The sequence below is a fragment of the Triturus cristatus genome, chromosome 4_2 (genome assembly GCF_964204655.1).
Source record: "Triturus cristatus chromosome 4_2, aTriCri1.1, whole genome shotgun sequence".
NCBI classification, from domain to species: domain Eukaryota; kingdom Metazoa; phylum Chordata; class Amphibia; order Caudata; family Salamandridae; genus Triturus; species Triturus cristatus.
The window spans coordinates 193777708-193794379 of NC_140586.1; the positions used below are offsets into that span (position 1 = coordinate 193777708).

At 45.2% G+C, this 16672-nt stretch overlaps 1 protein-coding gene across 13 annotated transcripts in view; it reads right to left on the reverse strand.

The window, feature by feature from the left end:
* The window catches only part of RBFOX2 (RNA binding fox-1 homolog 2), a 527728-nt gene that overhangs the window by 477225 nt on the left and 33831 nt on the right, over positions 1-16672 (reverse strand). For all 13 annotated transcript variants that reach the window (XR_014960570.1, XR_014960569.1, XM_085601134.1 and 10 more), the window contains exon 2: positions 6703-6753. Coding sequence is in view for 9 of the 13 variants with exons in the window: in XM_085601134.1 (XP_085457260.1) it covers positions 6703-6753 (51 nt within the window). In the remaining 4 variants the exon portion in view is untranslated. The remainder of the gene's footprint in view (positions 1-6702; positions 6754-16672) is intronic.

Sequence of the window (16672 nt, forward strand, 5' to 3'; positions counted from 1 at the left end):
ACTCGGTGGGGTAACAGTAAGGGACAGCTGCCAGTCGAATTGTGGCCGAGCAGCCACTACCTCAGGTCTTGAGCAGCTTTCTCTGAAACCAAGGGTGGAATCTGACAGATTCCCTTGGTGCTGTGGCCACTGAGACTTCAGATTCCACTGCAGCGACTGCATGTGCCACCGTCAGTCGATATGCACGAGGACAAGAGGTCCCATAGACACTTCACTGAGACAGAGGACCAAGGCTGAAACAGCAGATCATAGCCTGAACGTCCTGGACTAGTTAAATCAGAGGGTAAGCTCGAAATTGTACCATCTAGGATTGCTCAGTTATGCTTAAAAAGGGCTGCCCTACGAGGAAACGTGCTGACTGGGCATTTTCGGAATAAAGAACAGGAGAAAATTAACTACTTGGATTATTCTCATAGTGTTATATAATATGTCCATTGAATATGTGCTAAATCTACTGAATGTTTTACTGCAATTAGAAATGAAAGGCACATGTTCATAGGTTTTGCTTTACATTGTGTCGGACCCTAGGGTCTATTAGGAGGGTCCAGGGCATTTTTCCTCACCTTCTTACCTCACCTAACTTGCTAGATTTAAAATCATGCACACTCAATAGATGCCATTTTATCCCACATAAGTACAACCCCCTTTTTTTGTACTACTTTGAACCAACATGCACTCCAACAATTATCTTTGCTTCCATCTCGTTATCACGAACTTCCCACAAGCCAGTTTCCACTGTTAAAATGTGTAGACTTATCTTGAATACCAATGACTTCCACCAAATTTCAGTTTTTCGTCATTTGGGTCTGAACTGTGACCAACAGGATGATAGTAATGGTGCAATAATCACTGTGATATCAGATGCACATTCGTCCACATTTCCTAGACATGAAGGTTTATAGTTTTGTTCTGCATAAAAAGAACCTTTGGAATTATGTGGCATTGCGGGCTCAAATTATGCAGCGGGCCGACTAAATCATGCAGCAAGTAAAGGCATATTATGTGGTCAAAGCAGTGATACTCAAAGTACAGCACAGGGGCACATGTTGCCCTCCTGACATTTACATGCAGCCCCCTGATCAACAGCAGCACTGGGGTGCTCTTTACTCAAATCAGCACTAACATTAAAAAGATGTTAAATAAACAGGCAAGCCTGATTTAAAGGTTAATTTTAGTTAACTCCTTCAGTGCCCATGACGAGATGGTCTCATCATGGAGCGCGGTTGCGCTGTGCCCATCTCGTCATGAACCCCGCCCGCTAATGAAAGGGCCGGCACAGGGCGGGGAAAGGGCGGGGCACTGAAGGGGTTAAAGGAAGGAAGTAACTAGGTTGTCCTACACCACTTAACTTTAGAAACACCTTAATTTTTAAAAAGACATCTTGCAGTAAAAGTATAGAAATATGAAAGTATTTCATTAACATGCAGAACCATTTCACCTCAGTACATCAGATTATATCAGTGCATTGAGAAGTATTTTTCTAAAAGTATTCAAACATGAATTTGAAAACATTAATTCTTCCTTCCACCCTGACAACAACACCAATTATGAACTACAAGGCAAGTCAGTTAATATGCGTACTCTTTGGGTGGCATGGATTCTTATTCTACATTAATATTATAGTTTATTACATCAAACACAGGAGAAGGTTTTGTACAGCGCACATCTGGAAGTCATGCATTTTGAGGACCTCCTATATATAAAACAAGCATTAAAAATGCAATAGGTCTCGCCTTTGATTAAGTTAAAGCCATTTGCTTTGCTATAGAATACCATTAGCAAAGCAAATGGCTTTAACTTAATCAAAGGCGAGACATATTGCATTTTCAATGCTTGTTTTGTATGGGCCGCATAGGTCTCCGGCAACCAGACAGCTCGCACGGAGCAGAGCTAAAAATCAGGACTGTGTGAGCTAATCCGGAATGGACCCCTCCGCTCCCTGAGACCTCACACATTCCAGATACGTGTGCCTAATCCCCATTCCGCAGGGGAGGGCGTGCACCCTGACAGGAGTAGCCCTCTCTGCCAGACATGTTCCATGTGATGCATCTTTACAAGGGCTGGAGTTTTTTCTAGCCCTCATAGCAGCACAACTAAAACAAGCACTGGCAACGCCACTAGGTCTGACATTGCCAAGCTTACCTTGGTTTAGTATTTATTCAATACATGCATTTTTAATATGCAAAACAATTTCTAAAAGGAAGTAATAGTAATTAGGTGGGCCAGACACAGCCAGGGCACGAAACTGCACTGCTTTTCAGGTGGCTGTGCACATGGGTTCAAGACAACCAATGTAGGAAGAGGGCTGCCCAACTGCCCTACACGTTATGCTGTGGTGGGCAGGAGCAAAATGTGAATGACACTTGAACAGACCAATTGATCAACTGGGCTAAAAAAAAAATGACCAGGCGTGTATATATGTATCTATTTTGTAGGATTTTTGGGTGGACAGAGTGACAAGGTAGATGGTGCTCTCTGGGCCACACATAAAAAGGCACCTTGGTTTACAAACAAAAAACTCTTATGGTCACCACTGCCATCAAGAACCCCTGCACTAGCTTCCAGGTGGGATTACTTATGTGCAACACCTTCAGTCAGCCTTATTTCTCAAGCGCAGAACATTGCATCATGGGACTTGCAATTTTGTGTTCTTTCACCTCAAGTTTATGCTCAAAAGGCACAGCTGACAGCTAAAAAGCCGTAAACGGGGGAATGTGTCACAAGTGCCAAACACTGCATCTGTCCAGGAGGCAGGTCCATGCCTCTGGGCTGTGGGCAGGGGATTCCAGGAGGAGGACGTCCTTTCAACAGACTCTCGCCCCTCCCTGAGCCTGGCCAGGTCCAGGCCTGATATACCGATGAGGGCGGAGGGGACTCAGGCACTGTTCTGGGGTCAAACTCCAGCCTCTCTCACATGGGAGCACGCTGCCTCGGAGCCATACTCCAGTCCCGGCCCTTTTCAGTCTCTGGGTTCACTCTCCATGGGAGGTAAACCCCAGGCTGTCTCTCTCGGGGCATACAGTGCAGGCTGCGATCCCACGGTCTGTGCACACTGAGGAAGTTACAAGAATGCCTCGGTGACAGTCAGACACGCTCCCAGCTGTGAGGCATGGACAGGAAGGCAGGGGAGGGGGCCCCCAGCAGCAAATACCATCTGCACATTCACCACAGGCTGAGCCCACCAGCACGGAGGGTAAGTGGGGGAAGGGGCGTGGCTGGGGCTATGTCAGCACCTCATCCCCACCCACTTCCCGTTCCTGCTCGGTTCGATGGGAATACGAAGCCTCCGGTCCTACACACTGGTACACCCCACATGCAAGTGTCTCTGTGATTAGACACACCACAGTCTACATAACGGGCAGCGCGTCACTCTGTGTACTGTAGCATCGGCACAGTCCAGCTTTACCACAGACTATTTCTCACTGCTCAAGGAGGGTAAAACATTGTTCTTAATGAAACCGGTACAGCCCAACTTTACATGTACCCACCCACAGGCTCGTACTAGAAACATATACAGTTTCACAGTGCTTTGCCCAGAATCACAGGATGTGGAGTCTGCCTCGAACCTTGGTTTCCAGCACCAAAGTCGGCAGCTCTAGCCGTTTGCTGCGCGTGCCTGTCCTCGACAGAGACTTTTCTCTTTTGGAGCCGTCCCACTTGAACGGACTGCCCTGCTGGCGTAAAAGGTTTATTATCTTCTTTATGGGGCCATCTGTTTCGCCCCATAAAGAAGATAAGAAACCTTTTACGCCAGCAGGAAGTCAGACGAGCCAGTCCAAGTGGAACGGCTCTAAAAGAGAAAAGTGTACGTCACTGGAAGCTCTTTTCCAATGGCTGGCCACCGTTTAGCATAAACTGTGACGCTAGCCAATGGAAAAGAGGGGCGGGGCTTAAACCCCGCTAGTGAAAGCTACCCAAAAACATAAAATCTTGCCAGCGAGACTGCGCAGTCTTACACTAGGCTCGACCTAAAAAGGAAGACGGAGGGAAAGTGTAATAAAACAATTGCCTAGAACTACAAAATTTGGTAAAGAGGATAAGCCAAGATTCATTCCAGGTTTTCTGGTTTCGTATTGTGCAGTTCACCCACTAGATGTATATGCATTACTTTTTTGTTTTCAGTGTTTAAACTTAAGAGTTGATCCGTTTCACCCTTGCTGCTGGCATTACAACACCACAACAACACAACTCAACTGTAGTAAGTTATTATAATTGAACAGCTCAATCATATCATTATTACAGACAACTAGAGGCGACACGTCTGTAATAAAAAATAAAAAAAAAGAGTCTTTTACATAGGGATTGCACGCTTCTGTGTATTATAGATTTATTATGTACATGTTTGTCTAGATTATTCAAGCCACTGGACCTTAAAAGGAGTTGCGCAACGGTTGGGATTCTTCTGAAGCCTGGGTGCTTCCTGAAATAACTGAAGAATTGAGAATAAGGTCTTTGAAGTGAAAATGAACTTGTATGTAGTGAAACACGTTTTCACGACAAAGTAGCCTCATTCTTTCCACTCTGTTCAAACTTGCTTGTAAGTGTTTGAAGTTTTTGTTTTGTGCTGCAGACAGAGGGCCTTCTGTGGTCATCAACCGAGAATATTTTACAGAAAGTGAGCATTTACGGTAATACCAGATTATGTCTGAAAGGTAACAAAACAACTTTTGTAATATTCTGAAGGCAGTGTGCAGAGATGTTAAGAACTTTTAATACATATGGGGTAGAAACATTGCTTTGTTGACCTCTGCAGATTTTGCAGCAGATGGCAGATTTGGCAACTACCACAAATTCATATTTAAGCGGGAAAAAGCTGCAGGTGAACAATTGTTTTCCAGAGGCTCAGAAAATAACTGATAACATGAACGAAGGACACACAATGTGCACTCAATTGTAAGCACTACGAGTACACCTCAAGTAACGTCGTACTTGAAGAATACATATTTTTAAATAAAGTCAAAAAGCCTGGGATACAAGGTATTCAATACGTTGTAGAACAGTTTGTAATCACTAGGTTATGTAATTAAAATAGCATGCTTAAACAAGCATTGGCAACTCCAATAGGTCTGAGTTTAATGTGGTAACACCGGCAGGTTTTGAACAGAGCAAGACACAGGAGATGCAGGAGCAGAAAAATAACTATAGCTCTAAAAGTAGACCCCCATGCAGTTCAATGCAAACACTTGAGTGGAGGTAGAATAATAAATCCAAGCTGCCAATAGCGTTAGGTAAGAGATGAATACTCCACCAGGCTGCACCAAACCATGATTGACAAGTCTCAATCCAATAGCTGAAAAGAAGGGATTTAAAACCCACTATATGTACATCGTTAACAGGAGGCCGATAACTGTGCTGTCAAAACCTAGACCTAAAAATGTGCCAGGGTGGTCAGAGGTGGCTGCATTACAAGGGCAATGCTCAACTTATGCAGTGGGGAAGAGCAATATGTCAATCGTAGCGAGTTAGAATTATTTGTATATCATTCATATGGCCTATCTTTCCCCGAGAAAATCAATTGATACTTTGGGCGCAGGGACGCCACCTGCCCCCGCTGTCAGTTGACAAATGCCGAATTACTGCATATGCTATGGGTCTGTCCCCGACTCGCACACTACTGGCAAGCTGTAACAGGCAGATTGTTACATTGCACATAAAGGGCTCTCACGTTCACATGGGAGGTGTGCATCTTAGGGAGGCATCGTAGGGGTAAGAAATACAAAGTAACATCCCGATTCATTGATCATAGACTGATCCTGGCCAAACACCTCATTATCTGCAGGTGGAAATCCTCTGATAGCCCGCATGCTACAGCGTGGTTGCACTCATTTACAAATTGGGCTCGGGCGGAGAGCACGGCCCTACATAGAGAGGACAATTTGGGTCTCAGGAAACACACTACTGCCACGCACTAGGACACTTTATTGGCAAATGTATACACTGAAATTCCCTCTAACACACTGACTAATGACTCCAATGCGGATAGGGACGGCGTAGCAGGGGATGTGGACCAAGTAGGACCTCTTAACAGCAAGGACATCTCTCACGCACACCTTTTCTAGTTGCACTAAGCTATCCAAAGACGATTACCACATTTGTAGAGGCCACCGTTGTGGAAGACTATCCTTACCCACATGCACGCTGCATGCAGCAATAGAGAGATGCAACTGACCGCTTGAAAAAGGACGATTTTTTTATTTGGTAGCATATAAAAAGCGTGCGTTGTAAAATGTTGCTTTGTAGCAAAACTGTTTAGTTCTGTAATCAAAATATGCTGAAAACTGAAGCATTTGCTAATCAGTGGCAATTATTGCATACGTACTAGCACAGTACTATTAAATTCTGCGTCACGGTAAAGTAGGTAGCTCAATGTATATGATTTGCGATGTTATCAACAATTCACACAGCCATTGCTAAAGCTGTATGTATCATATGTGCTCAATACTATCTGAAAACAATAAAACAGATACACACGAAAGAAATGTACTTAGTAAATTAGAGGAGAAAAAAACTAAACACGACCCCACCTACATAGTTGCCGAGACATGGTCACGAGAGTATCCAAGCCTATAAGCACCTTCCCCCAAGCAGTCTAGGAACACAAAATTGAAACTGCCAGCATGTTTAACACTGTACGCAATTCCCCTTGCACCTATCCATCTAAAAAATTAAATAAGCAGTACATAAAGAAATCTGGATGTGTACCTCAACGATTCCGGTCTGGTACCCCGAATAGTCGGACGTCAACAAATCGGCCTGTAGAAAACAAATACAGTGACAGTAAATCCGGGAGCACACATCAACAAGGACAGATGCTACATATAAAGTGAGGCGGCTGAGAAGAGCCAATCGATTTTGTAAACAAAGTGCATGTAATATTTACTAACAAATATGAAGTTGCTGGTTGTTTGCATTGCATGGAAAAAGCTTGCTTCGTATCCCAAAACTATTACGACATCGAAGATTACAGCCGCGCACTGATTTACATCCCTGTGTAAATCAAATATGCACGGGACTCGGTGTCATCTAAAAATGATTTACAGGAGGAATAACTAAGTCTGCGGCTGTACTGCAGTTTATTATTTTTTTCACTGGTTAGCATGAGCAATTATCACCAGGTAAACTTCCCACACTAATGCAAAAGGTGGAGTAATATGCGCTCAAGTCATGTTGAGAGTTAGTGGGAAAATGGGCAAAAATGACGCCTGCGTCCACTTTAGCACTAGCGCATGGGTCTAAATGAGCCAGTCTGTGTTACCACAACATTATTCTAGTTCTGTAAATGGCTAGAAGGATTGGAGTGAAATTCAAATGTGAATTTCACACCAAACCGTTGATCGTTTTACTGCCTGCCTGTGAATTCAGAAATAGGACAAAAGACATTCGGGTAATTAAGTGGATTTTTTTTAAAGCTTTTAGACTATCGCTATAATTAAGAAACATCACAATGAAAATGCACGCTCGTTAAAAAACATTTAATAAACGATATCATTTTAAAGGTTTGAACGTGTTCTAAATGTAAAGATTACTAAACACATCTTCTTAGAACCTCGCATTTTACCAAGGATATATTACCAGGGATAACGCTACAGTAGCGCAGCAGGTGCAATGGCACTATGACTCGGAGATGCGAGGACCCCCATCATACCAATGAGTTTTTTTTCTTTTTCCAACTACAAAACCAATGTGTAGGTACCCAATTTCCTTGCTAAAATTAGAACCTATGACACCCTTTCTATGCAGCTTTGGGACAATACTACACAGAAATTGTGTCAGGTGGCTAACTGCTCACAATGCCCAATATACATCTACATAAATGTCTACCCATCACACGAAATCACCAGCCGCTACCTACACCGCACACGCCAACTACTTCTGCAAGAGTCACATAACCGTTTACTTAACAAGGACCAACAGACCCAAAGGTACTGACTGTTTGGTCGGCCCTGGAGCCGACCAAACAGGCAGTACCCACAACAGTGGGTAAGCCACTACCCCCCTGCCCTCGGGCGGGACCGCCCATTCTCCCTTGTTCTCTACGCAGAGAAAATGTCCCGGCTGGGGCGCTCGCCTGCTGCGCCTACCAGCCTTGTGATTGGCTTGAGTTGTTGCGTAGGGGAGGGAAGCTGCCTCCTGGCTGCTTCCTGCACCAGGAACACGCAGACCCACCAGTACAGCGTGGCCGGCCTTAAACGGAGGCAACTCAGGTACGTACGTTTTTATTTGTTGATTTTTGTATTCCCCCACCCGTGACTCCCCCCTCCCTCGAGCAAGCCGGCCGCCACTGGCTCGGCCTGCCCTGCACACGGAAGGGTGTTTTCGCTGTTCCTGCCCACACTGCATGTGTCATTTGTGCGTTAACTCTGCTTAAGAAAAATTTCTAACTGAAAAAGCCGAACGATTGGCTTTGTAAAGCCGCTTTGTTTACTCATGTTTTTTGTCCTAAGTAAGCTTCCTTACACCGACCGTCCTGTGTACTCACTGTTTTCCACACAGCGAGCGGTGCGTGTTCTGCTAACCTCATTGCCGTCTGGCGGCAGAGTACATGTTGCTGTTTGTTTATAGTTTAAGAGTGAACTTAACCTTTAATGAACCGGGATAAATCGCCGTTTTCGTGCTCAGAGCTCCGTCTAAATATACCACAGTACTCGCGCTCGAAGCTGGGAAGCCACGTGCTTTCATTTACTAGGACGTCATTTATTAGGACGCGCAGTCTTGCAGTGAACTCCTCCCCCTCATAAGTATTTACTGGCGATGGCCTCTGCGGTCATCAAGGCAGCAAGCCGGTTCCATAAGCTTTGTCTGAGCAGATCTACGGGGCCTTCATAGCAGACACATTTTCTTAAACTCACACATCAGTCAGTGGCAGCTAGCTGGTGACACATTTGAAAGTGGTGTGACGTAAATACTGCACTGTGGCGAGCGAGTGTAGAGAACGCTCCCGAACCAACAGGATTAGGCTTCCTCACTATTCTGTGCTCGCACACTTAATTCCGGCAGCCGCGTGTCTCAGAGGGAAGTTTTGTGCACCGGAACAATTGGATTTACAAATTAAGCACAACAGGCATCTACGAAGGTGTGGTAAAGCTAGCTGCTTGAAAGGTAGATGGTTGTCATGTCATCTAAACCTCACAAACCGCTCGCTGTACTCCCAGTTGACATTAAATTAAAGCCTCACGATAGATCTTGCACTCACGTTTTTAAAAATAGTTGCGCAAATATCCGTAATAAATGTAATTTTATCAGTCATTTCATGTTGAGAAATCTTAATCGTTTATTTCATGTTAACTTTGAACATAACTAGCGTATGCCTCGGTTTCAAAATGTCTGCTCTTGTTTATCTCGATCTTTGAGACATTTAGTCGTTTTAGCTGTTTTCCTGCACGCACACATTCACGATTCATGCAAACTGAATAAGGTCTAATATGCTGTAAACAGCTGAGAAACGTTTCTTTTTCGCAAGCACTGCAGAGTGCTGTCTCATGGAGCAACGTACACGTTCCAGGTTTTGTTCCCCTCAATCATTGTGTGTGGACCCATAAATGTATTCATTTTCACTCTTGCCGTAGAGATGTTGTGAGAAGTTGGCCCGATATATGAGGTCACTAATTCTAGTGTACACCTTATATCAGTCCAAACAACCCTTATGGTGATTGGTTGTAAAGTCAACCTTATAGACCAGCTATCCTAGTGGTAGCATGGACAAGAGCAGTCTTAGGCTAAACTCTGTATGGCATGTGAAGCCAGCTGTTATACCATTTGTAATCCCTTGAATACCAAATGAAAGGACACCACAACAGATATATATAAAAATAGAATGTATTTATTCTAGTCAAACCCTCAGCACTCTTTATGAGATTCGAGGTAAGTACAACACAGTCTTATTTAAGCATACATTAAGTCACACAGGTAAGTAATACAGTTAGGCCCTAGGGGCCACGCAAACCATATACTAAGTAAGTGGTATAAGAACCACTGTCACGAACACAGGATAGGCCTAGGCCATCGCTGGAGCTACACTATGCTACCAAAGGTTAGGAAGTGGGAGGCCCACGGGATTCAGGTGCAGAGTGGAAACACTCACGCGTAAAAGTCGATAGAAATAGTAGTTATTAGAATTTAACAGTTTTAGGACACTTCTGAAATAGCTAGAAAGTCGAGACTCGGAAACTAGACCCTAGGATAGTCAATACCCTTGTGAGCACCGGAGTACTCAAGTTACCTAGCCCACGGGCTGCGGGTGCATAGGTGTGAACTTGCGTCCGGTTTCGTCGTGGACTTCTATGGATGCCTGAAGGAAAGATGCTGACAGGCAGTCAGTGAAGAGTGTCCGGTGGATCCCAAGGATGGGATCAAGAAGGAAGGATACCTGCAAGCAGAAGGGAAAGAGTCTAGGTCACCAGCCGGGAAGGAACCAGGCGATGTCGTGCAGATGCAGGTGAAGAGGTGAAGCTTGTCGCAGCAGCCACGGGTACCAGGAGACGTAGAGGACGACCAGGAGGCGAGCTGTCCCACGAAGGCTCTTGCTGTCGGCGGCGATGTCGAGTCAGGACCCAACAAGCCTTGGCAAGCGGAACCCACGCAGAATAGAGGACTTGCTTCTGGTGCAGACCAGGAAGGTCTGGGGTGCTTCTCTTTCACAGAGGAGCGGGTGCCAGTTTGGAGGAGCCGGACCAGCAAGATGAAAACAAAGGTTCGTAGTCGCAGAGGCTACTAGCCAACGGGCCAGCAACCGGACAACACGTCGAGCAACTCAGGTGCAGAAGGGCCCCACGCAGAACACATGAAGTGTGGAGGGCTGATCTTCTTTGCAGATGGTGCTCGGGATTGGGGCTTCTCAATTCCCCAAGCACAGCCTCGAGGAAGCCTCAGAAGTCGCGCTAGTCAGTTACTAGCCACCTTTCCCAAGTCGCCGGTCCCACGTCCCTAGTCGCCTCCACGGGTCTCAGCTTCGCTGGAGATGTGGATCTGGTTCAGAGGTGTCTGGAAGTCTCGGCGCTGGTCAGTCTCTGCAGTCGTCCCTCGTAGGATCAGTCGCAAAGCAAGCAGCGGTCGCTGGATGGTGCCTGGTTGCCCAGGGTGGTCACTCCTTGGCCAAAAGGGAGATTTCTTCAGTCTTCTTCCTGAGGTCGAATGTCGAAGGTCCAGAGTTTCTGTTCAAGTTGCAGATTCAGGTTAATCTAATTTAGCAGGGCTCAGCTACCTACTGATATACTGGGCTAGTGGGCTGGGCTACCTGCAAGGTCCCTCCTACGGGTGGGACCAGGAAGGGGAGTGGTTACACTTTCCTTTGTCCAGTTTCGCGCCAGAGCTGGGGCTGGAGTGCCCCAGCGCCGGTTTGAACTGGACTATGCATGGGACACCTTGTGTGCCCCAGGCAGTGTCTAGTTTCTTTCATCCCTCCCTGCCCCAATACACTAAGGCCTGTCTGGGGTGGTGCTAGCACCTCCCAAGGCAGGAAACCTATTGTCCAAGCCTCCCTCGCTGGAAGGACTCCCAGCAGCAGGAGGTCAGACTTGTGTCAGTGGCAGCAGTATCCATTTTGTGATGCTGGGGCTCTGGTTAACTTTAACCGGGTAAGTAGGTTTCAACATGTCTTCTCCCTCTAGAAGGGAGGAATAATATCCTCATTGCCAGAAATGGTATGGGGGTATTATTCCAAAGTGTTAGACACCTTACACGACATGTTTCGATAAAGCCAAACCATAGTTACCATAACCGTTTAAGATTACAAGGTACTTTAAGAGTATATGGTAGGCTATATCGTAGAACAGCTATAAGGACATGGTTCCGAAAGCTGCAGACAGGCTCAGCTCATGCTAGAGCACCATCTCACATGTTACCAAGCACTCTGCCTCCAGGATTGTTAAGGCCTGCCATAGGAGTGGCTGAAAGGTACACATGTGTCGATATATAAAGGTAGGTATAGGAATACTACACCTAAGCAAGGGGTGATCACTCAGCTGGGGCAAGGTTGTGTAATCAGCCAGTTGTGTCATAATGGAAGGCCAGGCCAGGGGTGGCACAATACAATCTGCAGCCCCTGGTAGGCCTAGGGTACACATATGCCCTGGGTACCTAAGGTACACTATACAGGGGCCAATAAGGTGATCCTAACCAATAGGGTTATGCACCTAAAGTACATAGTATAAATTTAGAGAGCGAACAGCTGGGCTGTGGGTCTGATTAGCAGGCCCACAGCCACATCTAAGTCGAAAACCAGTGAAGCAAAAGCAAAAAGTGGGGGTGAACATAGAAAGCAGACCCTACTCTCCTACAGATGTCAAATGTGCACAAGGTATGTTTATGCGGGGGACCACATGTTAAAATCCTTGGGCAATCCTTGGGCAATAGAATGTGAATGTGTCTTTAGAAACTGTATCATTCTTTCTGCTTCTTAACTGGATGAGGTAAAGAGAATCAGGTATACCTGTTCTGAGTGTTTGAATCCTTTGTGTAAAACCGTAGAAAAGTTGCTCCAATTTAGGACATTATCGGCCATTACCTTTGACACTATGCCTGGATTTATTTGCCCTAACCTTAGAAGTTTCAACCTTTGACTATTTCCTTAACGGTTATCATTACCCAGACACTAAAGAAACTCGTTTGGGGATACCATCATGTGTCTGAGTAGTGGGTGGGCCTTTTCCCAATGTTTTTCATTAATAACCTATATTTTGCACGAAGTGACCTTGCAAGTTTCAAAACCTGGGTTTTCCAGTATTTCCTTTAGTACATGCACTTTTAAATCACTGTACAGCCCAGGACACTGTTCTCTTGATAGAGCGTCTACCAGCATATGCTTACACTGATGGTGTTTGCTATCGAAGGAGGCACCACTGCACCAGATAACCTGAACGAGGCCTGCAGCTCCTGCCATGTGAGACACAAAGTATGACACCATCAGATTTTGATCACGGCTGCCTGAGTTACTACTGACTCTGTCCCAGTGGCGTAGTGAGGGTCCTAATGCAAACAGGGATAAGGGGCTCCACCACCCCAGTTGGAATTGAAAAATCACCTATAATTGGGCAACACTGCAGTGGCCACAGTGCAACTGCACCTGCTTCACTATTGACAGCTATTCGCCCTGCTCTGTCTAGCTCTCCAGAGGCACAGGCATGCCATGACTGACTGTTCCCCAGCCCTATCACCCTGTAAAAGGCTTGCCATCAACTATTCGCAAGAAGGGAAGTCCACTTCCAGTGCCTACCTCCTGGCCCTGTCAGGAGCCCTCATTCTCGGTTTCCCACCCGTCTGTAGCCACATTGCTTTTACATTCAATTTAATAACATTTTTATACAGCGCTTAAGCCACTTCTGCCATTTTGAAGTTCTGTAATTATCAGGCTGTACTATTAAACTGGTTGTTAAAGTAGCGCTTCCCGGCTTTCAGAAGGTCAGGGTTGTGTTTAAGGTGATCAGACTGCATATGTGATACAATTTAAAACGTGGAGGTGGGCAGTGGGGACTTGTTATGACCAAGTCGTGTTGTAGGGTGTTATATTCCATGGGCTTTCCTGGGAATTGCTGAAGCATGGGGGTTCTACTGTAGTCTGTTACCAGGCAATGTCAGGCCTAGACAGGCTGTAATAAATTAAACCTAATGAGTGCAGTGCAGCGAAGGGTGAGTGATGTCTGTGTGAGTCCAGGGTGAGTGATGTGGATGGGTGAATGCAGGCTTAGTGATGTGTCAGGGAAGGGTGAGTAATGGGTCTATGAGTGCAGGGTGAGTAGTGTGCATATGTGAATGCAGGGAGAGTGATGTATCTGTGCAACTGCAAAGAGACTTGTCTGGCTACTCCCAGAGATGTGTTTGCCAAGCCACCTCTTTCGCAAATTTGCTTGAGAATGCACCATTTGCACACTCTTTTTTCAAACTTTTCTTGGGGAGAATACCCCCAGAACCCTCAGAAGGTGGTTCCGGCTCACGCGCTACACACGCTCGCCACAGTGCAGTATTTACGCCGCACCACTTTCAAATGTCACCAGCCGCCACTGCCCAAAGGACATCACCCAGCCGGACACAAACACACAAAACTACCTACCTAACACAGCTCTACACTATAAATGCGTATCCAAAAGATTCAATCAGGTACAATAACAAGCTCAGTCCATAAAAACTGAAATGTAAATAAGTGAAAATATCTAGAATACTAGTCTGTCCCTGCTGTTTTAGTCTCTCAACATCATCCATGGCCTACACATCAACAACATGACTTTTTTTTATTTTAGGTTGGGCATAAGTCAATAGCTCTTGTCATAAAATATTTAATATACACATACAGCGGACTTTGGGTCAAACTCACCCTTTAGATTATTTGGCTCACCTTTCAGCCTCAGGCATGCAACATTCAGTCACTAGCTTGCAACACTGTCAGTCACATCTTGGTGTCAGCCCACAAGAGTATTTTAGGTTCATCGGCATTCTATTAGCTGCATTCTTCTGCCCAAATTGGGAACTACAAGTGGCTAATTTAATCGGCAAAGTTGTCAATCATCACACACTTGATTTTTCTGAAAATCAGTCACCCTTCACTCATGGATACAAAATGCTCCTCTCCCAGATACATGGCTGCTGCTTCCTTTCGGCAAGCTCAGGGATTCCTGCCCCCTCTCTCATAGAGCACACCAGGTGGCTCTTCCGCCACACCGCTAAGATACTACTTGGGCAACTACTTCTTTTCTACACACGCGAAAGCTCTACTTCATAATTCCTACCCACTGCCATCTCTACAAGGCCACTGTAGGTTGCTCACAGTCAGCAAGCCCAGTGGCTCTTCTCAGCAGCAGGATTACTGCTCAGAATGACCGCTTCTGGCAGCTTTTCACTTGTGCCACAAGCATGCTGCTCACACTTTGAGCACACTCTGTGGCTCATCTTCCCTACCGCAAGACTGCTGCCATATTCCTGATGCCCCCTCAGGCTATATACCTCAGGAAAAAGTCAAAGGGTGCAGACTGGAAATCCCAACGGTGGACATATATAGCTGCTGTGCCAGTGCTTGTTGGAACCTATGTAAGTGGCCAAAACAGTTTATTGTCCTAAGTACTGCAAGTGATCTTTTGCACAGCACCAGTTCAAAACACCTGAACCACTACTATCTAAACTAAAAATAAAGGTGAATAAAAACAGAGACACATGAACAGTATATACCACACAGTCTTCTAGATGAGGTTCTCATCCCTTACCCAGTTTATCTGAGGACTACACTCTAGCTCCATGTGTCAAATCTGCACTCTTCTCAGACAAGGGATCGCTCCAAACCCAGGTTTTCTAGATCATTCCATTTCTTTTAAAGCCTAAGATTTCTCTTTGACCCTCAAATGCTTTCCCTTTCCCATCTGTACCTCAATTCTCTTACCCCACTTTCCTATCCATCTCACTTTTCACTTCTGTTTTGTTTACCGCTCAGTTCATCCCTACCTTCAATTCCCTCTCAACCTTCATAGAATTTCTACTGTTCCTTCATTCCTGTCAGTTTCGATAACCTCAATTCTCCGCTCTTCGGTTCGGTTCTCTCATTTTTCTCTACCCTAAACATCCTCCAACTCGTCCATTTCTTTTCCCAAATGCCACTAGCACTTCACAACTTTTCTTCTCAATTCTTACACTCACTGTTTTCTCATCAGTTCTACCCCTTGAGATGTCTAATCCCTTCATCGTTTTCTCACACTAACTTTAGAGCTGACCAATCAATTTACTTCCTCAATATTTGAGGTACATGAGGAAACCTAAGCTCTTATTTCTCCACTGTTTCCACAGATAGCAGTAAAGCAGTCCCATGACAAGAGTGATACTTCAGCTAGTCCTGGCTTTTTTAGACAACAGCACTTGGCAATCTGGGATTTTCAAGGCTATAATTTACAATGCCAAAGTCAAAACAAGTCCAAGGGTTACTTAAACAGCCAGGAAAGGCCAAAAGGTCCCACACGTGTCACAAGGTCACTTGACATTAAATGTGTCAATCTCCACTTTGTTCTACCATCAGATGCTCCTTCAACCCCTCCCACCACACACATCGACCCCTTTAGTTCATTCGCATTCAGTTGTTGCTTTCATTATCTGTTTTGCAACAGATAGCTACCAAGGATACGTTTTCACACACAATCTAAATTGTAATCATCTACATAGCCATTGGGTATCGTAAGCATCATGTTTGTGGAACAACTTAGAAAACAGTAAATTCAAGACCTCCGTCTTCCCTTTCGACTCGGTTTTCTTCCTACACCTCCAGAACTCTTTCATTTCACCCCATTTCAATGGCCTCCAGTGGGTTCTCATTGTACAGTGGTACTTTCCACTCATTCAAAATCGGATTTATTGTCCCAATGGGTTTCACTCTCTCCCTTCAGATCTCCCTCTCCCCCTCAAGCGCCTGGCATTATATGGCTCAATCCTTCCAATAAGCATGGTAGAACTCCTTACCTCCCAATTTACGCATCACCACTACCTCACGGGGTATCTTTAAATATTAACCAAAATAACTCATTTTCAAAAAAGATTTTAGTTAATCTCGCGTCTCTAAAACATGATCTCGTTTGGCTTAGTTCTCGCACTGATTGGTGCCTTGAGGATTACCCTTCGATCGCGGTTTAATTTAACACTTTCCTCATTTGAGCACCCATTTATATTTAGTTACTTAATATTTGGATTGCAATTTACACCGTTTTGA